The 26,744-nt window shown below is 39.0% G+C and overlaps 1 protein-coding gene and 1 long non-coding RNA gene across 2 annotated transcripts in view; one reads left to right on the top strand and one right to left on the bottom strand.

Moving 5' to 3' along the window:
- The first annotated feature begins 2,896 nt into the window (after window positions 1-2,896).
- On the top strand, window positions 2,897-16,819 carry LOC126334863 (uncharacterized). Its single transcript, XR_007564782.1, has 3 exons — window positions 2,897-3,160; window positions 7,825-7,980; window positions 13,977-16,819. It is a non-coding gene; the product is annotated as an uncharacterized LOC126334863 (long non-coding RNA).
- Window positions 12,568-26,744, bottom strand: part of LOC126334862 (cryptochrome-1) — a 77,433-nt gene continuing 63,256 nt past the window's right edge. Inside the window, exons 10-11 of the mRNA XM_049997546.1 lie at window positions 16,774-16,879; window positions 12,568-13,999 (exon numbers count right to left, since the gene is read on the bottom strand). Coding sequence (XP_049853503.1) covers window positions 16,812-16,879 — 68 coding nt within the window. The 3' untranslated portion in view covers window positions 12,568-13,999; window positions 16,774-16,811. The remainder of the gene's footprint in view (window positions 14,000-16,773; window positions 16,880-26,744) is intronic.

Below are 26,744 nucleotides of genomic sequence, written 5' to 3'. Positions count from 1 at the left end.
TCGCAGAACATACACTGTGTGCAGACGGTTTTTTTTTTTTTTTTTCGTATGTGCAGAATTTAAATGGGAGGCGTTGAATACGAGAAGACAGCAAAGTGTGATAACAAGTAAAAGACTTCACCTACTGTGGGAGGGCCTTTTACATTTTGCGGTCACAGCTTGGTGGTAGCTTGACCACCAAAAAGCAACCACACTCTCCAAGAATGAAAACGAAAGATAGGGTGACTGTGGAACAGAATAAAATATAATGTAATTTGGCATTTCATGTTGAGCCTTCGAGGTGTATGTTGTATGAAAAGTTGTGTTCTACTATAATTCACAAGTCATGCTAATGATACGTACACCCATTCAAGGAAATATATGTTTGTAAAAGGAAAGTAGTGGAAGTGCTTTTTCATGATATGAGTATAAGTTATTTTCTTTTGCTCCAATTGCTGCAGAACATAAAGAAGTCAAGCCTTCCCTCGGCTACAAATGGGATTTCAGAGGCATTGATTAGCATGGACACTATTTCAAGAGAATCACTTATGGTGACCAGATTAAAATAAATAAATAAATAAAAATAAAAAAAAATGAAGGTGAATACATCAGATATTAATTCAGGTGCCACATCTCATGAAGTGTTCTGACTCAGCTTCATCTTCAAAGAGTGAACCAGCATCTTCGTAAAACCCTAAACCAACAAGAAAAACACTTAATGCCTCCCTCCTCAATCAGAAATCTCACAGCCGCCCCAGACTATTTTAAATCCCCCTCACACATGGACAGAAGTGCCAAGGCTCTCCATATTCAGGAATACTGCCTCAGCACCAAATGTAAATGGAGGATGCTAAAGCGCTATTGCAGAATATGGAGAGCCTCAGCAATTCTGTTCAGATGTGTGGAGCAATTTAAAGTAGACCGGGGTGGCTGTGAGAATTTGGATCAAGGAGGTAGGCATGCCTGGGTAATCCATGCAGTTGTGTAACTATGTTGCAAAGGAGGTGACTTAATGGCCAACACAGCTGCCTAGTGAGCAGGAAACATGGGTTCTATTCCCAGCCTTAGTGCAAATTTTCACTTGTCACTTTAGTCTATATACATAAAAATCATATCTTTATGAGACCAGTAAAGTCTATAAAATTGTGTCATTTAATTTGTAAAGACAAAGAGGTCACGAATCCTTAGAATTATTGCAGTATTAGCAAGTGTCAAAAATAAGCAACATAGTACTATAGTCACATAAAATTACAAGAACAATGTTGTTGTGGTCTTCAGTCCAGAGACTGGTTTGATGCAGCTCTCCATGCTACTCTATCCTGTGCAAGATTCTCCATCTCCGAATAACTGCTGCAGTCTAAATCCTACTGAATCTGTTTAGTGTATTCATGCCTTGGTCTCCCTCTACGATTTTTGCCATCTGCGCTTCCCTCCAATACTAAATTGATGATCCCTTGATGCCTCAGAACATGTTCTACCAACTGATCCTTTCTTCTAATCAAGATGTGCCACAAATTCCTCTTCTCTCCAATTCTATTCAGTACCTCCTCATTAGTTACGTGATCTACCCATCTAATCTTCAGCATTCTTCTGTAGCACCACATTTCGAAACCTTCTATTCTCTTCTTGTCTAAACTATTTATCGTCCATGTTTCACCTGCATACATGGCTACACATACAAGTACTTTCGGAAAAGACTTTCTGACACTTAAATCTATACTCGATGTTAACAAATTCCTCTTCTTCAGAAATGCTTTCCTTGCCATTGCCAGTCTACATTTTATATCCTCCCTACTTCAACCGTCATCAGTTATTTTGCTCCCCAAATAGCAAAACTCATCTATTCCTTTAAGTGTCTCATTCCCTCAGCATCACCCGACTTAATTCGACTACATTCCATTATCCTCGTTTTGCTTTTGTTGATGTTCATCTTATATCCTCCTTTCAAGACATTGTCCATTCCGTTCAACTGCTCTTCCAGGTCCTTTGCCATCTCTGATAGAATTACAATTTCATTAGCAAACCTCAAAGTTTTTATTTCTTCTCCGTGGATTTTAATTCCTACTACAATTTTTTCTTTTCTTTCCTTCAATTTACAGATTGAATAACATCAGGGAGAGGCCACAACCCTGTCTCACTCCCTTCTCAACCACTGCTTCCCTTTCGTGCCCCTCAACTCTTATAACTACCACCCGGTTTCTGTAGAAATTGTAAATAACCTTTTACTCCCTGTATTTTACCCCTGCCACCTTCAGAATTTGAAAGAGAGTATTCCAGTCAACATTGTCAAAAGCTTTCTCTAAGTCTACAAATGCTATAAACATAGGTTTGCTTTTCCTTAATCTTTCTTATAAGGTAAGTCATAGGGTCAGTATTGCCTCACATGTTCCAACATTTCTACGGAATCCAAACTGATCTTCCCCGAGGTCGGCTTCTACCAGTTTTTCCATTTGTCTTTCGTTTCCATACAAGAACACTATGTCTACAATAATGCAGAAAGAGTTCTAGAGCACTTACTACATATATATGTACGTGTATAAATAAACACCAAACAAGAAGTGCAGAGATAATGCAAGAACTGGAGCTGATGGGATGCATTTCCTTAAGTTGATTTCAGAGTGGGGTAAAAGTAAGATAAAGTAATAAAACAAAAACTTGTGCAACTATAGGTGCCACAAAACACAAACAAAAGTGTAAGTGTGTATAGCCAGCGTATTAACTGATATATATGAATTTCTCCATGGTAATGACAGATAAAATAAGTAACACAAACAATGTGTAGTGATATGGGTGGGAAGTTTAGGAACCAATCACTGAAACCGGTGTAAGGAGGTCAGTAGCTTGCCAGCAGGAAACCTGCCAGCAAAAACAAAGTTTGAAACGTATTTTGGGACTGGAAGCTGTAACTGGAGTAAGTGCAGAAATGGTTCTCAGTCAGTAGCTAATAGGAAAGGTCAGAAAATTACTGTGGAGGAAAGGAAGCACAGCAGAATTGTTGTTCTACGGTAGTAGGTCGCAAATATGATTTATGAAACAATTGCAATTAGCAACATTCATACCAGTTATATGGTAAGGTTTAGAACACATTACTAAACTGATGCAGAGGGACCAATAATGTGCTCACAGGAAACACACCCATGCAAATAACACGCAAGATGCACCATGAGGAGCAATAAGTGAAGTAAGTAGAGAAACAATCCCTAGTCAGTAGGCAAAATGAAGGGTAAAAAATAACTATAGAGGAAAAGAAACATGGGAATAGTTATATGCTTAAGTTATAGTGAAATAACTCGTTCAGGACTGTATACAAAGTCATAAATGTGCTTTGTAAAGTAATTGTAACTAGTGAAATTCATACTAACTGTATGAAATAAGTACAATAGATTTGACCAACTGACATTAAATGACTGAATGGGCTTGTTAACTGTAAACAAAACTTTTAACTAGAAGGTAAAACACCTGTCACTATAAAAATAAATGTGTATAGCTTGTATATGGCTAACCATGCTTAGCAAAAAGTATCTGAAACAATGAATGGCTAACTACTTGGTAATGTAAGTGGCTAACCACTTATGGCTAAAAATGAATCACTACTTCAATGTAGATGACTAGCAACTTGTTACTGTAGATTATGTCACATGCCTGCAGAAAGACACTGAAAGTGATAACATATGATTTTGCTCTTGATTTCTGGTATGACATGTGCTTTTTGAAGTTTGGGATTTGTTTCTATTCTCCAAGTTGATGTTCTAATTGAGGTTCTACCCTGTTCAGTGGGACTTTAGAGAATATCTTGAATGATATGGTTATGAGTGATATCCCTCTGTAGTTGTTGTGGTCTGTTTTGGATCCTTTTTTATGGAGTGGGTAGGTGAGGGTCATCTTTCATTCAGCTGGGATTCTTTCATTTGTCTAGATTTTTTCAAAGATGTTTTCGCCAGAGTCTATGGCATTTTTGTTGACATTTTTCCAAAGCTGAGCTGTAACTTTTTTTATTTTCTTCTAGAGGCTTTATAGTTTTTGAGGTTCGGAATGACTGTAGTTCCTCAGTGAAGGGTGGTTTTTTCTATGGGTTCTTCACACTTAAGAAGATTTTTGAAATATTCTGCCAATATTTTGCAAATATCCCTGTTGTTGTAGGCAATATTTCAGTTTTTGTCTTGGAACAGTAGGGTCGATGAGCTGTATTTGGTTATTTTTATTAAAAGGTATTGTACAAGTTCCTTCTGTTGTTTTTGATGAAGTCTTCATTGATCTGAAAGAGGAGCTGGTCTTCTTGGGCTTTTTTATTCTTTTGGTATTCTTGCTCAATAATTTTCTTATATTTATCAAGTTTTGTCCACCAGCCATGTTTTTTGTCTTATGCTATGGGAGCTAACTGTTCAGCTTTACTTATCAGGCTTTCTTTTATTTGGTCCCAGATTTGGTTTTTTGCATTTCTTTGTTGTGAAGGGAAAATCCTTGGAGTTTATTATCTTTTCTGAACTGTATTCACCTTTTTGGAATGATTTTGAGTTTTATTTTGTAAAGGTAGTGATCAGAATCCAGTTTGGCTCCTCTGAGGACTCTGACATTTTATATTTCTTTGTGGAACATTAGTTTGATTGCCACATGATCAAATTGGAATTCACCTAGGTGGATTTGGTGAGACCCACATTTTCTGTTTTCAAGGTAACTTTTTAAAGGCTGTGGTTTTTGCAATCATTTTGTGTGCTTTGCACAATTCTATTAATCTGATGCCATTTTTGTTAGTTCTCTTATGTGCTGGGTACTTTACAACATTTTTTTGTGTTTTTCTCCTTTCCTATTAGGGCATTGAAGTCTCCCAGAACCAGGACATTCTTTTTCTGGTATTTTTTGCACATCAAGTTGTTCCATAAACGTTCCACCTTTTTTCTGTCCTTTCTATTGTCTTTATTTATGGGGGCATGTGCAGTCCCAATGGTGTACAAATCGTGAGCTGACTTGAAGGCAACTGTGTATAGAGTCTTTCAGATTGTGATTCAGAGTTGATAATCGAGTCTAAAATATTTTTGTCTGTTATGAAACTGTTCCAAGGGTATGGTCCGTTTATATATATATATATATATATATATATATATATATATATATATATATATATTAAAAACAAAGATTCCAAGACTTACCAAGCGGGAAAGGGCCGGCAGACAGGCACATGAACAAAACACACAAACACACACACAGAATTACGAGCTTTTGCAACTGGCAGTTGCTTCGTCAGGAAGGAGGGAAGGAGAGGGAAAAATGAAAGGATGTGGGTTTTAAGGGAGAGGGTAAGGAGTCATTCCAATCCCGGGAGCGGAAAGTCTTCCTTTAGGGGAAAAAAAGGACAGGTGTACACTCGCGCACATACACACACACATATCCATCCGCACATACACAGACACAAGGGTAATTTGTTTCACATCACACACTTTCATGATTAATAATATTAAAGGTGGCGTGGAAACTATTGTTAGAGCCAGACATATTTGTCTGCTTGTGTCTGTGTATGTGCGGATGGATGTGTGTGTGTGTGTGTGTGTGTGTGTGTGTGTGTGTGTGTGTGTGTGTGGGCGCGCGCGCGAGGTTACACCTGTCCTTTTTTCCCCTAAGGACAGGTGTACACTCACACTCACACACACACACACACACACACACACACACACACACACATCCATCCGCACATACACAGACACAAGCAGACATATTTGTCTGCTTGTGTCTGTGTATGTGCGGATGGATATGTGTGTGTGTGTGTGTGTGTGTGTGTGTGTGTGTGTGCGAGTGTACACCTGTCCTTTTTTTCCCCTAAGGGAAGTCTTTCCGCTCCCGGGATTGGAATGACTCCTTACCCTCTCCCTTAAAACCCACATCCTTTCGTCTTTCCCTCTCCTTCCTGAAGAAGCAACCATCGGTTGCGAAAGCTAGTAATTCTGTGTGTGTGTTTGTGTGTTTTGTTCATGTGCCTGTCTGCCGGCGCTTTCCCGCTTGGTAAGTCTTGGAATCTTTGTTTTTAATATATATATATATATATTGCCTACCTTTCCTTTGTATCTTCTGAAGCCTCCAGAAACAAAACTGTTTTAATCCAAGAATCTAGTTTCTTGTAGGACCGTTATGAGAATTTCGTGCTTCTTGAGGTTGTCAGTAAGGTGTTTAAAGTTTCCAGATTTTAGAAGAGGATTTACATTGAAAGTAGCTATATAACTTGGTTTTCTATACTTATCTTGTTTGAGGTTCCAAAATGCTCCGACTCACCTCAGTGTAATACTGCAGACTCCACAGAATCCGACTGACTGCTTGTGCACTTTGGTGTGGTGGATTTCCCACCTGGGGTAATTTGTTTCACATCACACCCTTTCATGATTAATAATATTAAAGGTGGCGTGGAAACTATTGTTAGAGCCACTGGTTTACAACCATGGTTGTTAGCCCTGGAGGTTTTTCTCAGCCACGCCTTACCTGGGGAATGAACAGATGCTGATCAAAGGCCACCCAGTTCGGTGACAGCCACCTTTGGAATTTGATTTCTGTGTTGGCCTGTGGGTGGTGTTTTATTTCCCACCTACCTTGAATGGCCTTCTCCTATCTGCCACCTGGGGATGCCTGTTTATGTTTTTTTTTTTTTGTTTGTTTACTATTGAACTCTGTGTCCAGCATATGGCAACGTCGGCTTCACTTACTAGTTGTCTGTATACCTATATATACAACTACACTCTGAAAGCACCTTATGGTGTGTGGCTGAGGGTACTTTGAGTACCACCGTCGCTTCTCCCCATCTTCTTTTCCAATTACAAATGGTTATTGGTTTTGGCTATTTCTGAATGATACATTACATTTGTTTATGTCAATGGCCATCTGCCAATCGCTGCACATAGCATCGCTCTTCTGTTCTGCAAGTCTTTATGAATTTCAATACCATTTTCTAGCATTGCGACTTCTCTGTATACAGCGGCATTGTTTGTGAAAAGTCTCATGGAACTTTTGACATTATCCACCAGATCATCTATGTATCATCTTCTTATTCTTCTTCTTCTATCTATCTGTCCACCCACCTTCTATCTACACATACATAAAATTATGTCCTTTGCTGTGGTTTTGGTCTATTGTTCCGGTTAATGTCAGAAACTAGTGTAGGGATTTCGATAAAGGTTTTCACTAATACATAGACTGATTCAAGAGGAAGGTTTGTGTGTAGAATTTATTCATATTCCATGCAAACTGGCTGAACCCTCACACCACTGTGAAAATGATGCCATTGCCATCTAGTGGTGAGTAGCAGATTTCTTGGGATCATCCCAGCAGGGAGTGCTTTCTATCAGTGTTACATGATGAAGGATGCTTTGTACAAATGTTGTGTGGCAAAGGGTACTTCATGCCATTGTTGCATGAATGTCAGTAGTATCTATTTCAGTGTTTAATTTGACCTTATTTGCTGTGAAGTGCAATCTGCACATGATCAAATTTTTGATTACTACTAAGTCCATTTAATGTTTTAGATCAACTATTCTTTTCTCACAAAAGTCCAAGGGCTTCAGTAATGTTACTTTTTTATGGCTTCAATGCTTTGAAATGAGGTTTAAAATTAAAATATTTGTGATGTTTCCAATCATTTAATTAACTTGGGCAACTCTTTGTGAGTAAATTCAATTGCATTTTATTACAGTGTCCTGAATGTTGTGAAAGAAATGTCCGAAATAAGAAGCTATATTAAAAGTAAAACAAAGTGTTACATGTCTGTTTCCCTATGTAGTGAGATTAACCACTCATGTGCACAATTTGTTTTCATGATCACTGTGCAACACATATCTAGTTAAGCGAATTCTAAGGGTATGTTTACAGTGCAGTCTCGCTGCTGGTGCTCACATCTTGATGCTTGCCAGGAGCCTTGTTGCATTTATGCCACAGCCTCACGGCTGGCACATCATTACTTGATGGTTGTACGGGCATCTTGCTTCTCACCAGAAATCTTTACCACGCATCTGTTCAAGTCACTAGGTGAGTGGAGTACTTGCACTGTGTGATTCAAAACAATACTTTTGACTTCATCTGATGAGAGTAATAGTGGTCTATCATGCTACAAATGTGATTATTGAATATGAGAAGGAAGAAGAGAGATGGATCCACTTTTTGAATGTTGACTATCCACACTGCAGATACTTTCACCTGATCTGCCAACAGCAATTATTCAGACAGTTACGAATGTTGAAACAAATTTTACAGTTGATTTTAAATCTTATTATACTAGAATAGTTAAAGATATGGAGATTCAACCCAACATTATTAATATAATTTCTGTGGAGGAACAATTCATAGACCTACTCACTCTGAGGTAGTATTTTGCCAGTTTTGAAGGAAGAAAGGAAATGCGAGTGAGTGAGTAAGTAAGTAAGTGTATGGTAGGATACCAGTACTGTGATCATGCAGTCAGTCTTAGAATATTGTTCAAGTGTGTGAAATCCATATGAAATATGAATATACGGAATATTAAACACACAAATGTAAGGACAACACCAACAGCCGCATGTTTGTTTGATCGAATAAACAGCTTTACTGAAATGTAGAAAAATCCAAGATGGCAGATGCATGAAAGAGTAGCAAACTATTTTCTCATAAGACTATTTACAAAGTTTCCAGGACCAGTATCTCCAGAAATCTAGGAGTATACTACAGTCTCCTGCATATCACTTCTACAGTGACCACAAGGACAAGGTTAAGGTAATTACAGCTCACACAGAGGCATTTTCCCATGCTCTGTTCACAAATGGAACAGGAAGGAACTTTAATGTGTTTTACAGTGGGAAGTACTCTGCCATGCACTTCATGGAAGTTTGCAGAATATGAATGTATATAAAGATGCAGAAGTAGACTATGACAGCATCCATTGCAGGCAGTCACTGTAAAGAAACTCCTTACGAAACTGAGAGTATTGCATAATATATGTAAAACGCAGTATAGGGCTATAGACAGAAAGATGCTGAATGAAATGTATTTGGCAGTCACGAAAGCATTGTGTGTGAAGTCTTCAATGATTACTGTAGCAGGATATTGTTAAAGGACCTTAAACAAAATCCAAAAAAAGATCATATGTAAAGCCTGTTAGTGGCACTAAAGTTAGCATATAGTCACTCATGAGTTGAAATTGAGAGCAGAAATGCTTAATTCCGTTATCAAATGTCCCTTTATGAAGGAAAACCCAGGAGTATTGCCCCAATGTAAGTCCTGTACCAACGAAAATATGAGTGGAATAGATGTTAGTGCCAGTGGCGTTGAGAAACGGCCAAAATCATTAAAATTGAACTAAACTCCAGGGCCCAATGAGATACTGAATTTGCACCTGACTTAGCCCCTCATTTAACTGTAATCTATCATAGATCCTTTGCACAAAAAAACGTGTTCAGAAGATGGAAGAAAGCACATGTCACACCTGTCTGCAAGAAGGGTAGCAGAAGTGATCCACAAAACTACTGTCCAATATTCTTGAGATACATTTGTTGTTGAATCTTAGAACATGTTCTAAGCTCAAAAGTAATTAGGTATTTCGAACAAAATGACCTCCCCCATGTCAACCAGCAAGGATTTCGAAGAGATGGATTGTGTGAAAACAAACTTTCACTTTTATCACATGACTTCCAGAAAGCCATAGATCAAGGCAGTCAGGTAGATGCAACATTTCTTGATTTCCATAAACCATCTGACTCAGTACCACACCAATGCTTATTATAAAAAGTACAATCACGTATGGTATCAAACACAATTTGTGACTAGGTTGAAGATTTCTTGGCAGGGGGGGATGTAGCATATCTTGGATGGAGAGTCTTCGACACATGTGGAAGTAACTGTGGGTGTACCCGGGGAAGTGTGTTGGGTCCATCGTTGTTCATGTTGCATATTAATGACTTTGCGGACAATATTAACAGTAACCTCAGATTTTTGACATATGACAGAGTTATGCATTAAGTGTTCAAAAATGTAAAACTGTGACTTTAAAAAAATGAAAAAAAAAATAGTATCCTATGAATATAATATATGTGAGCCAGAGTTGAAATCCGTAGTCATACAAATACCTTGATGTACGCATAGTGGGAACATGAAATGGAACAATCACATATGCTCAGTCATGGGTAAAGCAGCTAGCAAACTTCCATTTATTGGTAGAATACTTGGGAAATGCAATCAGTCTGCAAAGGAGATTGCCCACAAATCACTTGTGCAACCCATCTTAGAATATTGCTCAAGTGTGTGGGACCCTTACGAAATAAGACAAACAGGGAATATTGAATGTATACAGAAAAGGGCACCTTCACAGGTTTGTTTGGCACTTGGGAGTGTGTCACAGAGATGATGTTGAAACTGAACCGGCAGACTCTTCAAGGTAAATGGAAACTACCCTCAGAAAGTCTACTTAAAAAGTTTCAGGAACTGGCTTTAAATGATGACTTAGGAATATAGTCCAGTCCCATACATATTGCTCCTATAGGTATCATTAGGACAACAGTAAATGAGCACAAACACAGGCATTTAAACAATCATTTTTCCTGCACTGTGAACGTGAATGAAAGAGGAAGAAGCTCTAATAACTGGTGCAGTGGGACATACCCTCTGCCATGCACTTCAAGGAGCACAGATGTGGAGGGAAACTGAGAGTGAGATGCTATGCAACAAGAAGTAAAGGACAATAATGCTACACTGAGCCTGAAGTAGCCAAGGACAGCTCAAATTTCAGTATGGGTGGCGACAGACACAGAACGAAACACAGACCAGTTTGATATCATCTCATGGCGAGAAGCGTAATGAGCAATGTGGCAAAAATGTCGGTGCAGGTTAAATGGGCTGGTAACATGCATGGGATTTGATTCATCATTGCCAGGTCATGCCGGCGAGTAGCAAGGCAGCATTGTAAACACACCCTAAGGGACTTGGATGTCACTGGCATAGGGGAGAACTGGAACTGACTGTATAAAGTAAGAGGACTGAGTAACACTGTTAAGCAAACACTGAAGAATGTCACTTGCATGTAACCTATTGAAATTAATGTTACAGTTTAAATATATGCAAATGTTCAGAATATACTTGGTATGAACTAGCAAAGGCCACAAGTACAAATAATAAAAAGGCCCATTGCTTTCAGTGTAAAACATAGATTTAATAACATAAAAACGTCCTCTCAGGGTATTTTGTTTGATGTCAAAGGAGGAACTGTGTGAGCTATATCATGCCACTGTAATTAAATATACTAATTGTTTGAAAGACTAAATCCATTCTGTCCATGAGAGAGAGAGAGAATCCCAACTTAAATGTTGTCTGTTGTTTGTATTTAAAATTATATGTAGATTTTTTTTAAGCTGTCAACAATTATAGCTTATACAAAGCAATTCTCATCATGAGTATTCTTTTGCAAACAAAAATATTGCATGCAACAAAAAAGCTGTGTGGAGAAAAGAATTTATTTTCATTTTTTCAAAGTATACAGTGTTTCTTGAATTTTACCTGTCATGGTACAATAACAAATTTAGCCAGTATTATCTACTAAATTCAATAAGGGAAATATATTTTTCCATTGTAACAATGTGCAGTTATCCAGTGGCAATTTTTTGTGTGTTTGCATACTTCATTTATAAATGGGGAAGAGATTAAAAAAATACAGCAAGCACCTTTACGCATTGAACATCTTTGGTAAAGGACCACATTTGAGCCCAAGATTAATTCGCAGAAACAGAAAAAATAAACTTATTTAACATATACAGAGCCAAATTTTAAATCACAATAGCTTGTTTGACAATATTACCTAAGGTTTCCAGAGTGAAATTTTCACTCTGCAGCAGAGTATGCACTCGTATGAAACTTCCTGGCAGATTAAACTGTGTGCTGGACTGAGACTCAAACTCGGGACTTATGCCTTTAGGAGGCAAGTGCTCTACTGACTGAGCTACCAAAGCATGACTGATGACCCATTCTTGCAGATTTATTTCTGCCAACACCTCTTCTTGAACACTCTAAACTTTACAGAACCTTTCCTGCAAAACATGCAGGATTAGTACTTCTGGAAGAAAGGTATTGTAAAGATATGGCTTAACCAGAGCTGGGGGATGAAATTTTGACACTGCTACAGAGTGTGCACGAGTATGAAGCTTACCTAATGTTACTCATAACACAGACCTGTAAGTGGAATGAGGAGATAATTAAAGAATAACTTCTCTATCCAGTTGTAAACAGGCAGTATCTTCAGAAGCATTTATGTCCCATTCCGTTAAGCTGTCACATGAATTAGGGCGAACACTTTTAGTTTTCGTACTATTCTGCAGCTTGCTCCGTGAACAACAAATTAACAAATATTAAACTGATACTGCAGTTTGACATTCTCTCCCGCGAGCATTGGGAGAGGGAACAGTGCAGGGTAGGAAAAAGTGGGGGTCTAGATTGTAACATACACAAATAATTTCATTGTTTTTATCTTTTGAAATTCTGCATTTTTTTTAAAAAAATTAGGAGACAAAGTAATGCATAGTTGCAGAAGATACAAAAATAATAGCAGAAGAATTCAGTTTGAAGCTAGAAGGTTGGGAGGAAATGAAACTAATGGACTGATTCAAAAATGCTGGTTCATTTGCAAGATATATTCATCAAACAAATTTGGGAAAAAGCAACATGACATTTAAACAGTTATTATACATCACATCATACTTGCAAAAAGTAAAAATGTAAATAGCACTAGAAGAGCTAAAGACTTACTAACATCATAGTTCTTGAACTAATCAGTCACAATGATGAGGCGCGAGGAAGAAATTTTGTGATAATTAGTCTGACAATGCTATCTATTATAGTTCTGATTGCACTAAATGTTATTAATATGTAGTTCCAATTACACCCCTAGAAAGTGCTGATGGCTATATGAATCATTTTGTCTTGTCATAGTTTTCTTCTTGTCTGTGAATGAAAACAATGCCATGCCACAGAGTAAACATGGCAGTTATGTTGAAATCTTTTAATCGAATAAATAAACGGATGTTTGGACAGCCAGAGAAGTGGTCATGTGTGTGTGAGTTGCATTTATGTGTAATGTGAGTTAATGTATGTTGTCTAATTCAGAAGAAGGCCTTTTGGCCATAAGCTTACTTGTTTCCCAGTCTTTTTGCTGTATATGTCAGCGACTCAGCATGTCCACTGTATGGTGAGTAGCAATCTGTCCTCATAATATTTTCAGTATTCCGCACCGGATTTACCATTGTTTAAGTGTAGCTTAGCATTACACTGCCACCAGTTTAACCACAAATGACAAATGATTTAAGCAAATCATTTATTAAAAATCTGGAGACTTCGTTAATGATATGAGTACATAAATGTAATGTGAAACATATGCGTGAATGTGTGTAATGTTATTACAGTCTTCCATTTCACCTCGTGCTGGTTTAAGGTCCAACTGAAACAAGCAGCCGCTTGGTATGCCAAGTTGTGTGAGGGGCACCAGGGATGCCTCTAGTGCAAAATTTATATGGTGTACCATAATTAGTAACCAAAACAACCCATTTCCACACTCACTAGATTTATGTTTAGTTTTAAAGGTCTTACCAAGAGGCCAAGAACAGCAACTTGCATTTATAAGGAAGGAGGGAGGCAGAGAGAGAGAAATGGTGATACTGATTGTTGGGGACTGCATCGGCCAAGATTTGAAAACCTCAGGTTTTGGGAAAGTCACCCAGAATGTAAGGTTTTCAAATCTTGTTCTATGCAGTACCCAACAATCAGTCTTTCTTTTTCATTCTACACGGTAAGTGTCCCCTGACCCGTGGTTTTGGGTGACTTTCCCAAAATCTACTCCTTTTCCTAGACCTGTCCAGTCCTTTTCCTTCACCCTTCTACCTTCCCCTTGAACCCTTCTGTCTGAAGACTGGCTGTGAAAGCTTGCCAATTACAACAGCCTTTTATATGTGAGTTCTTCTGCTGCAAGGAGGTAGATTTTTTATCTATCCAATTATATATGTTTCTATTTTCAGGAAGAAGCACTGTCTACACCCACCTGAAAGAGAAACAGGAAGTGAGTCACCACATCCTACGTCAGGTAGCTCACAAAACAACTGAAAAAGGAAAAGAATAATTTCTAAGAAGGCAAGAAAAGAGCAAAGAATAAATGAAACCAGGCCTTATAGAAATTGTAAATGGGAGATAGTTCCTGAACATGCTCTTGGAGAACTGAAACATGACGAAAAACTTTCAGAGGTCAAGAATGATATTTTTAATGGCTCCTGGAATCTGCTTGATTTGACATACAAAATTCATATTTATTTGATCTTATAAAATCATATGCTGTGAAAAGGAGGTATGGTCAGCCCTCAGCACCATCTTCTTATAATCGTAAGTGCTATAATTTTAACATCGATATAAATAGGTAATTGTAGAGAGAGAGAGAGAGAGAGATGAATGTGTAATGTGTGTGTGTGTGTGTGTGTGTGTGTGTGTGTGTGTGCGCGCGCACAGAAAGTTTTTTCTGGTTGTCAAAGCGGAAAATATAAAGACTCCCAAACTGTATTCCTGGAATACAGAGTCCAGGATGTCTATGACCATATCATAGCATACCTCCATACGAGATGCATTATAACAAATGCAAAGCCCAAATAAAGTGTATTTTAATAGTGACTTGAATATAACAGCATTATATCATGATTACTTTGTAAAGTACTGTGACGAAAGAAACATTCAATCTGTCAGTGAAGACAAGTACACGCAGATATTTTGGCAATTGTATAGTAATGGATTTCAACTACCAAAGTCAGATACTTTCAAGAATTATGACAAACTGCATGTTATACTCACCAACCTGATGAACCCTGAAAGAAGTCCTTAAAGAAAAACAGCAGTACCCGAGGAGACCTGAAGGTTTTAGGGAGAAACTTCAAGCATTGAATGCCAAAGCAAAAGATAAGCCAGGAAACATACTCACAATTTCTATTGATCTCCAGCAGACACTATCCCACCAAAACTTCCATCTGGTCCTACTTTTTATATGTGCAAAATTTGGGCATGTAATGTGAGAATTCATTACTGCACAACAGATGTCAACATAACATTTATGTGGGATAACAGTGTTGGTGCTAGAGGCAGCAATGAGGTAGACAGCTATTTACTGAAATAGGTCCATAATATGAAGAAATAGTATGCAGGTGGTAACTGTGGTGTCCACAATAAAAATTACAACATGGTTCCCTAGTATACTAATTTATCTTAACATACGTCTTTGCAGAAACTGAACATTACTTTCTATTACCTGGTCACTATTTATTTCATCTGATCGAGATGCCAAAAAAGTTGAGAAATATCCAAGGAAACAGTCATACTTTTCCACAACAGGGCAGCGAAGAAAGCTCGTTTCAAAATGTGGATGTTAAAACAGTTTATAATTACACATTTAAACAGTGAGGACTTTTTAATTCCTACACACTGAAAACAAAGCTTAACACAGCAAAGAAAAATATGATGAGGATCAAAATATCACTTCAAAAATAATATTGTTCTGAACTGGATCACAAAAGCCCAACAGTAATGAAGATCAGACACCAAGTAAATGCAAACTTTTTAAATCAAACTATAGAAAATCCAGGATGGAATGTAACAATATTATGAAAAGGATAGTTGCTACTTACCATATAGTGGAGATGCTGAGTCACAGGTAGGCAGGCACCACAAAAAGACTGTCATAAAGTGAGCTTTTGGCCAGAAAAGCCTTCATTGAAAGTAGACAAAACACTCACACACACATGACCAAAGCCTGACCTTAGCAGCCACAAACTTTCGCCATGTATGTGTGAGTGGCGTGTGTTTTCGACAAAGGGCTTATTGGCCAAAAGCTCACTTTCTGACAATCTTTATGTTGAGCCTATCTGTGACCCGGTATCTCCACCAAATGGTGAGTAGCAACCATCTTCTTCAAAATATGGTTGCAAACTTTTTAAATGTTTCATAACAAAAAAGTGGGATGGAGGCAATTTTCAACATCTTAAAGCAGGCCAGAAATTACAGTGGCGCACAGCATATGAATTAAAAAAAAAAAATTGAATGATATAAGCAAGTTACTTGCGTGTGCACCACCTACACATCATGACTATTTTGAAAGCCCTCACGTGAATAATGAACAAACTCGAGATCCAGAGCCACTTTATTAATGTTGTGACAACAGTTAACGAAAATATGTTGTTTCTTTGTGAGTGTGTTATACGTACTGCATTGTAATTTATATATGTTTGAAGATTTAGTTGCCTAGTATTCAATTTTGTAATGCAAAAGAAAACAAAACATTTTGTGTAGTGACTAAATTGAGGATGAAAACTGATGTTGTCACATGTGAATGTTTCATCATTATTGCAGTAACTGTTTAATCTTTCTTGTGTTTAGAAACTTTCGTATATTATTCTCCGATTCTCCGATGTATTATAGTAATGAAATTTTGCAAGTACTTTTTGATGATGAGCATTCAACCACAAAAGTAGGGACAATGTTACAAATAAGAAGTTTTTTGGGACTGTCCAAAAAATTTTTACACATATTGTGTAGCTAAACAAATACTGTAACCATCTGTAGAAAAGTTACAGTTAAATCCATTGTGACATACAATTTGTAGATTTAACCAAACATATAACATGCAATAGCTCAAAACTATGCTCTTGTGGGTTAGCACTTTCTTCCACCGACCCCTTCAAATCATAAGCTATGAAGGAATCAGAATGTCTTAAATGAAATTTTGAAGTGCTTCTCTCTGAATCCTGACATTTCATAGTACAAAATTACAAAACTATGAACCTGATCCAGCATTTGAACAAATGATTAAAATCCAGTCGCTATGTAATCTTCATCTTCTTATTCTTGACTGTGTTTGATATTTTGTCCTCTTGCTTACTTTTCCCACCTGAAAAGGTAAAGAAATTAGGGAATTAAGTGTTATGGCATGTTCTGTTTTATTTTATGAAGATAAAGAGATGAAAAAAATTTTAAAAAATTATTATTCAAAATGAAAGCCAGGAGAAAACACTTTCTACTGCCAACCAATAAAATTTCAACACCAGGTAGAACAGCAAACAACAAATTTTACTTATTGTCTGTGTACAGTATGGTAGGAAGAATGCATTTTAAAATTTTTATGTGATTTAGGGGTGTCCACCTTTGTAGCTCAGTGGTCAGTGTGTCTGGTTGCTATGCAGAGGAACCAGGTCCAATTCCCGGTTCTGCCAGGTATTTTACCTCAGTGGGTTGAAGTGTTATGGGGTGCACTCAGCCCTGTGAGGCCAATTGAGGAGCTACTCAAATGAGAAGTAATGGCTCCAACATCAAGAAAGCCGACAACGGCTGGGGTAGGCGGACATGAGGCCACTCCATACCACATCCAATGATGCTGTTGGCAGCAGATGACGCTGAGGTCATCAGTCGGTCAGTCCTGACTGTCAGACATCATTGCCAGAATGCGGAACTTTGCTTTTGCTTTGTCTGATTTTGAGGTACTCAATGTGCAAAATTTATTTACAGAGCAGTAACAACGGCTCTGCCCCAGCTGGACATCAAATAGAAATGAGCTTGGACGACAGATACACGTATCTCATTCCATGCTGTTACAACTGTATGCCACAGTGTATCAGTCACTGTGCTTGGCAAGTGAGTGGCATGCTAGTCTCTCGGGAACTCGTGAGCAGGTAACTTCAATGGCTGAGAGATTTGGAGAACCTGCTGGTCAGAGCAGCAATCAAACACCCTCAGTCTCAAGGTATGTTACGACACCATGTGCAACTTCACTGAAACCTTGAAGGTAAGGCAGCATTACCATAAAATATGTCATGTTTGGTGTCCAAATTACAGTGTAGGCAAATCAGAGGTGATCATGTTGTGAACACAATAGCACAACATATAATCATGTCAGATGCTGGACTCTCAACATGACAATGACAAATGCACTCTGGCAATGTTCATTCTACTCAGATACATCCATCATGTGTGCACAACTAGTACTTGTTTCAAAAGATGATTCAGTGCTGTTCGTGTGTTAAGGGTTGTTGGGCATATTATTGTTGGCACTTCTCTCTCTGCTGCAGTGTGAAGGGAAGCCATAACAATAACCACCAAGTCAACAGTCTGTGGTGCTCCAGATGTCATCGCCCTATCTGTGCGGCTACTTCCCGCAAACAAACCCATTTCCTGATTCAAGGCATGCGATATGACTCTATGATTCGACACAGCCAAGCAAATAATGTATGTGTCCTTTTGGTTAGTAGTCACATGGGCTGTTGAGATCCTCCATGGTGTGGATTATGGCACTCCTGAACCAACTGATTCCATATTTATATGGCAGTCATGGGATCCCAACCAATACAAACAACAATTATCATATAACTATAGGCTGTATGTAATCTCGGCAGGAATCCTGCTGCTGTCGAATTCCGAGATGTACTGGTAGATGCTTCTTATTCTTAAACAAGGCCCAAAAAATCGTCTCACAAACAACCAACATTCAGATGGGATACAGAATATAAGTTGTAATGTTGCATCAAAATGCAACATTGGTTGCAAAAATGGTCAGAGGTGAGCCATCAAACTCCATTTAATTCTTGTTGCTTACAGAATATTTACAGTGGCAAATTGTTATTAATTTGTGTTTTTTTAACTTTATATATAAGTGAAGAATTGGCTGACACTATACTAAATTATGGAGAATGATAGCAATGGCAGAAATAGTAGCAGCTGTTAATACAGTTATGAAAAGCTTCTGGCTGTTATTTTATGAGCCCACCGAGAATTTTTATCACAGAGCAAGTAGATTATCAACATCTTTATTACACAAAAAACCCGAAGTGTGAGATGCTTCACCTATATGTGTGGCCTGCAGGAGTGATGTACCCTGAGGCCATGAAGGCCAGTTGTTTGAAATTCCCTTGATTCCTATTCAACTGTAAAAGGTCAGAGACTGAATGAAATGGAATAAAATCTCCACTTCTGGAAAAACTAATCTGTGACCAGCAACTAGCATGTAACTTGGCTACTAGTTTAATCTTGGCATATCCATCAAACTTATTAGAAACAGTGTGCATGGTAATATAAAGTCCTTGGTGGAATATAAATAATAGAAGGACTAAAGGCAACAATTTACTGTTTAGATGAGGCATTAAGTGGCCAACAGTCACATACACCAAACAGGAAATATTACGAAGCTTTCAGATTATCTCCTTCTTCAGAGCTAACAATACATATTACACATACAACCATGCAGTTACATTGTCCAGGCTGAGTATATTTTATCAGCACCACAGATCATTTGAGCTGAGGGGTTGTATTGGGAGGAGTGAGCATCAGGTGAAAAGAGGCTGGGAAGGGAAAGATGGGTGGGCGACAGCTGTGCAAGAAAATTAGAAAGCACACTGGATAGGAAAATGGCACCAGTGAGCTCACTTTGGTAAATGTAGGGGAACTAGTGAGTGGCACACAATGATGTGGAAGAGAGGACTCTCCACCAAGATGACTGGCCACTGCTAAACTATGGCCAAGAGCAGAATTGGGCAGCCAAACACTGTTGAGCACAACACAAGCTGAACTGCTGTGACGTGTTTCATAACCTGTGTCATCTGGATTAACCCCCCCCCCCCCCCCCACACACACACACCTACAGTTGCTTATCTGAACTATACATATGGAAATTGCACTTACAACATATTGCTTGACCCCGCAATATTCCTGATCTCAATTTCCACAAGCCCTGCCTCTGCCCCCATCTCCATGCCCGCCACTTCACTCATTATGCACTCTCAATTCCCCCCCCCCCCTCCCCCCTCCTCCCAATTCACTCCTCCATGCCATTAAGCATTGCATGCATTAACCTCTGCCTGCAGTCAAAATGAGCTAACAAATACCACACTCCTATTCCATGCACTTATTGCCTATTCCTCTCAATCATCAGATAACATTCTCTGAATTCCTCTCTATCCTTTCCTTCCTCTGTTCGCACACTATCTGATAAATCCATCATCCCAATCGAGTTACCCAATGTAGTCATCTGGACACTCAATGCCTCGCAGTATATGGTGAGTTATTACTTTATTCCTTCCATCATATATTGTTATGTGTGAGTCTTATGCCTTTCTATAAAGGAAATAACTATGTTAAGGAATTAGGCTCCCAGAATGCATCTTTGATATGTCTCACAGGACTGTCATCACTAGCATCAATGGTGCACGATTGCCATATGCCAACTATCCTGGATATGGAGAGCAGCACACTATTATGCAGGGGTGGCATCAATGCAATTTAGTGTGTGTATTTGTCACTGTGAACACATCATTCTTACATCATTGCTTTATTGGGTCAGAAAAATCAACAGATGTGTCTTGGACATAGCCCCATCATCAGAACATCGGTTACATGGAAAATAATTGTCATGGAAGTACAAGCACAATGAGTACATGACAGAAATATTTAAGAACATTCATAATTAATTAAGGTGCGCCATACAAGTGGCCTAATAGGGTGATGTTACAAGTGGTATGTCCACTGTATAAAGTCTTAAAATGGCAGGTTTGGTGGAGCTTCATATAGCTGGTAAGTAACTATGAAGTGACTCCATTACACAAATTTTTTATAACACCACAGACGACGAATGCTTCAGAAACACTAAATATGTGCATGAAACACCATTGGATAGGTCTTGGAAGACAGCTGCAAGACAACCATATCTATTTTAATACTGAACACACAATACACAGCGATGACAAAAGTCAAGGGTATCTCCTAAAATTGTGTCGGGCCTCCTTGTGCCCAGCATAGTGCAACAACTCTACATGGCATGGATTCAACAAGTCTGCCTCTATAATTGTCCATAATTGTGAAAATGTTGCTGGTGCAGGATTTTGTGCATGAGACGACTTCTTGATTATGTCCCATAAGTGTTTGATAGGATTCTTATCGGGCAATATGGGTGGCCAAACCATTTGCTTGCATGTTTTTCAAGCCAATCATGAACAATTCTGGCATGGTGACATGGCGCATTGTCACTCATAAAAATTCCATCATTTTTTCGGAACAAAGTCCATGAATGGCTATAAATGGTCTCCAAGTAACCAAACTAATGATTTCCTGTCAATGATCGGCTCAGTTGGACCTGTGAACCCTGTCCATTCCATGTAAATACATCCCATACCACTACGGAACCACCACCAACTTGCACAGTGCCTTGTTGACAGCTTGAGCCCATGGTTTCATGGGGTCTGAATCAGACTCGAATCCTACCATCAGATCTTACCAACTGAAATTGGGGATCACCTGACGAGGCCACAGTTTTCCAGTCATGTAGGGTCCAACCGAAACAGTCATCAGCCAGGAGAGGTATTGCAGGTCATAATGTGCTGCTAACAAACACACTCTTGCTGGTTGTCTGCTGCCATAGCCCATTAATGCCAGATTTCACCGCACTGTCCTAATAGATACGTTCGTCATATGTCCCACATTAATTTCTGTAGTTACTTCATGCAGTGTTGCTTGTCTGTTAGCTCTGACAACTCTATGCAAATACCATTACTTTCAGTTGTGAAGTGAAGACTTGCAGTCACTGCTTTGCCGTGGTGAGAGGTAATGCCTGAAATTTGGTATCTTCCTCACACTCTTGACACAGTGGATTGCGGAATATTGAATTCCCAATGTCCCATGCATTAGCTCCAACTACCATTCCAAGTCCAAAGTCTGTTAATTCTCGTCATGTGGCCACAATCAAGTTGGAAATCTTTTCACATGAATCACCTGAGTAGAAATGACAGTTCTGCCAGTGCACTGCCCTTTTATACCTTGTGTACACAGTAGCACCGCCAACTGTATATGTGTGTATCACTATCCCATGACTTTTGTCACCTCACTGTAATTGTTATAAGTAATTTATTCAAAAGTTGTTAATATAGTGCAGTAACAAAGAGTTCTTCACAGATAAAGGATACCATTAGCATGAATGATTTGTTCTATTACTCAAGTTTGTTTATGCAAGTTAAATACGAATTTTTATAATATAGCATTTGTAAGATTGATATTTGAGAAGAAGAGTATGGCAGCTGCAAGCTAAATAAAGTTGTGTGTTTGACTAGCTCTTGTCATTCCGTTTTGCAGTGTGTAAATATATATCACAGCTGATTATTCTGCAATGTTTAATGTGTAACAAAGTAATAACTGTCTGCAAATTGTCTAAAGAAGGTAGGGTGTATATAAGTAGTGTTCAAATGAAAAGGTATTTGAAATTTGCATATGCTTCTTTGGGATAAAGTAATGAGGCATCTAGGGACATGGATATATTCTCATCACCTCCCTTAAAAAGATTAAAAAAAATTGCCCTCAGCAGGCAAAGTGATGCTCACCATCATTTTTGATGACCGAGGTACGATACTCATCAAATTCCTCGAGCACAGGGAAAAACCATTAACAATGACATGTACACTCAATAGCCCATGCAAGTCCATCAAGAGCAAATGGCCTGGGCTGCTCACAGTGACTCTGCTCCACAATAATGCATGTCCACAGGTCTCCAACATCCCACAAAGGGTAATGGCCAAGTTCAAGTGGGAGCAGCTTGATCATCTGCTCTATAGCCCGAACATGTTACTCTGTAAATACCATGTGTTTGATCCACTAAAAAGACATTTCAAAGCTAAATGCTTCAACTCAGATGACGAACTGAGGGCCACAGTGGAGGACTGGCTCCTGTAACAGCCACAGGGAATCTTTAGGCTCGAGAAACAGTGGGATAGTTGTGCTTAGGCTTATTTCTGAGTAAATACTTCAATTATATCCACAGTGTTGTTTCGTACCTTTTCTTTGGAACACCCCTCATGTGTCTGAAATATGTAAAGATTTAAAATATGGACTTATGAGAATGGTGGCCTAGATCCATGATGCTTACATGACTGTAGTTGTACATCATGCGAAATAAATTTTAATTAGGCAAGCAAGGCATAATTCATGGTCTTTTGATGTTTGTGTCTGGCTGTGCAAGGCCACTGATAAGATCTGAGCAGCCAGTGAGCCGTGTGTGTTTAAGTAAGTAATTGAAAAGTAGGGACTAGTAGAGGTATCAGTGGCTGAAGTTTGCTATGGTGAATTGGTTATTGTTCATAGTCTTGAATGAACCTATTGAACTTCAGGAATTTTATTCAGTTTGAGTTATTTAGTTGCACTAATTGTAAGCTTTGGCTTACATTCATCAATGCCTCTGAATGCTAGGTTAGTTATTTAATCTCTTATTGCTTCACTGTGTTTAAATGTTATCCTGTGTAAACCCACCATTTGAAGTAATTTGTGTTTGATCTGAACAAAATGATATTCAGTTTTAATCCTGTGGTTAGGCTACATCATTAACCTTTCTTAATCCCTTCATTTAATAATCTATTTATTGTTCAAATAGATTTCGGGCTTGCAGCCGGTCGTCGTAAACTTCTTCGCACGATATTTTGGCTGGACAACTGCCAGCCATCTTCAGGTGAGCCGAACGAGGACTGACGAAGACGTTCTCCGTTCCGTCTTATATAGTGCGCTGATAGTACTGCTGCGCATGCGTTACAGTCGCGGAGACAGAAGAACCACACCGCCCAGCAACAGCGCCCTCGCTGGTGGAACTGCGAAACTCAGGTGCCGTTGGTATTGTCGCTGGCCGCAGGTATCGATGTCTTCTGGCGTCTTCGTCTCGAGATAATTTCTGTGACGACGGGATTCCATGCATTATTCAGTTGGTAACCACTGTCCCGGTTCAAGACACCAGAAGACATCGATACCTGCGGCCAGCGACAATACCGACGGCACCTGAGTTTCGCAGTTCCACCAGCGAGGGCGCTGTTGCTGGGCGGTGTGGTTCTTCTGTCTCCGCGACTGCAACGCATGTGCGGCAGTACTATCAGCGCACTATATAAGACGGAACGGAGAACATCTTCGTCAGTCCTCGTTCGGCTCACCTGAAGATGGCTGGCAGTTGTCCAGCCGAAATATCGTGCGAAGAAGTTTACGACGACCGGCTGCAAGCCCGAAATCTATTTGAACAATTGATTCGCCGGGAAAATTTCAAATTTTACAATCTATTTATTTATTTATTTATTTGCGTGCTTTTGTAAACTACTCATTGAGTGTCTGCTAGGCACATCATATAAATAATCAGTACTACTTTAGGGGTTTAAAGCAAAAGTGTATGACCGAACCCCTAATTTGTGGACAATCCATATGCAGGTTTAAGGTTGTGTACTCCCCACCTTGGGGATAGGTAGTAATAAATTATTGATCTCAACTGGTGATCAATTTCACAATATTTATCAGTTAATGAAACCTACAGTGTAATTGTAATTGTTTGGTCTTGTCTGGGATTAAAACAGTTGTAGCTAGCAGCATTGCCTGTATGGCCTGTATTTGATCTACAAAAGAACTTGAAACTTGGACCTGCTGAGGTCAATATGAGCAAGCAAATTCAAGCTCTAAGAACATTGTATGTGTGTAATGTCTTTTGTTTTATTCTTGGTCTTTGTCTAGTTCATTTTGGACTGTCTGTGCTAACACATGAGTTTTGTGTTGCACGATCATTCCTGTCTAATAAAGTGGTTACATATCAGTATGTGCATCTTATTCCACTTACTCACCATACTGGCAATCTGTGATGACCGCACAATTTTTATGGACTCAGGAAATGTGCAGCATTACCTGACAACCAAGTAATGAACACTGATACCCAACAAAAGTTATTGGGACTTTTCACTTGTACTGATTGTGTTTCTTGTGGTTTGTTGGGTGCAATGAACAAAACGAACACTATATATAAATGAAGCTGTGAATGGGCACGATTCTTCTCTCACTCGTGTTTAAGAGCACTTAGATCACACAGATCACTGTTCTGTCATACCTTCCTCGGATTGTGTAGATTTCTTTATGAAGATGAGCAAAAGAGACAAATACAAACAGGTGTTCCTGGTAGTTTGGAAGGCAGGAGACGGATACTGGCAGAAGTAAAGCTGTGAGTACCGTGCTTCGGTAGCTCAGATGGTAGAGCACTTGCCCGCGAAAGGTAAAGGTCCCGAGTTCGAGTCTCGGTCGGGCACACAGTTTTAATCTGCCAGGAAGTTTCAGGTGTTCCTGGACTTGCATCAGATTTCTTTGTGCAAGTACTGATTGTGTTTTCTTGTGATTTGTGGAGTGCAATGAACAATATGGAACACTATATACAAATGAAGCTACAAATGGAAATGATTACAATTTTCCTCTCACTCATGTACAAGAAAACATGGATTAGGCAGATCACAGTCTTACCTTCCTCAGATCATGTCCAACTAGTTCATCAGGCAATTTATTCATAACAGTTTAAGTGGGGGGGGGGGGGGGGGGGGGGAGCAGGAGGAGGAGGAGGAGGAGGAGGAATGTCTTCACAGCCCTGTACCATCTACAGAACATAGTGGATCCAGTGGATGCCGGACAATACGTTGTGGGCAATATAGGAAAGTGAATTGCCTCATGTTAATCAAATGTTCTTGACTGCGAATGAAAGACTCATGTAAAGAAGACCCAGGTCATAGCAATATATAAAAAAGGTAGAAAATCAGACACACATAATTATTGGCCAATTTCACTGACATCAATTTGTTGTAGAATCATGAAACATATTTTGTGTTCAGACATAATGACCTTTCTAGACTCTGAGAAGCTCATCTGCAGAAACCAGCATGGTTTTAGGAAACAGCGGTCATGCGAGACACAGCTGGCCCTCTTTGTGCATGGTATACAACAGGCTCTAGATACCCGCTCCCAAGTTGGTGCCATATTCCTCAACTTTCAAAAGGTGTTCGACTCATTTCTGCATTGTAACACACTCCAAAAAGTGCACACTTACGGTCTATCCGATGTCATATGCGGCTGGATAGAAAGTTTTCTAACAGACAGAGAGCAGTATATTGTCCTGAATGGAGAGACTTCAACAGAAAAAAGCTTAACAGCAGGTATGCCCCAGGGCACCATAATAGATCTGCTGCTTTTTACGATTTACGTAAAGGATCTGGTTGATGGAATTGACAGTTGCATTAGACTGTTTACTGATGATGCTGTAGTCTACAGGGAAGTCGTATCACACAAAAGTTGTGAACAAATCAATGAGGATTTGCAGAAAATAAATGTGTGGTGTAATGACTGGCAATTATCTCTCAACATTAGTAAGTGTAACCTACTGCGTATAATAATGCAAAAATCCCCATTAATGTACGAGTACAAAATAAATGCCCAGTCTTTGGAAGCGGTAACATCCATCAAGGATCTGGGTGTGACTATTCGAAATGATCTCAAATGGAACAATCAGATTATACAAGTAACGGGTAAGGTGAACTCTAACAGGTAAGGCGAACTCTAGACTGTGTTTTATTGGTAGAATCCTGAAGTGATGCTGTCCTTCAACAAAGAAAATTGCTTATAATACTTTAGTTCATACAGTCTTAGAGTACTGTTCATCTTTGTGGGGCCCTTTCCAGTTGTGTCTGATTCAAGAGATTGAGAAGGTGCAAAGAAGAGTGGCAAGATTCGTGACTGGTACATTTAGCCATCATGAGGGCATTTCAAAGTTTGAAGTGGGACACACTTGCAAGTAGACGATGCGCTAAACGTAAGGGGCTGCTAACTAAATTCCAAAATCCAATCTTCACCAATGATGTAGAGCATAGACTATTACCACCTACTTTCATATTGTGCAATGATCACCATTCAAAGATAAGGGAAATAAGAGCTCATACTGAGGCATCCAGATA

The sequence above is a fragment of the Schistocerca gregaria genome, chromosome 2, assembly GCF_023897955.1.
Source record: "Schistocerca gregaria isolate iqSchGreg1 chromosome 2, iqSchGreg1.2, whole genome shotgun sequence".
Lineage (NCBI taxonomy): Eukaryota > Metazoa > Arthropoda > Insecta > Orthoptera > Acrididae > Schistocerca > Schistocerca gregaria.
Note: the sequence above shows the minus strand (reverse complement) of the source record. Positions and strands in the feature narration are given on the sequence as shown.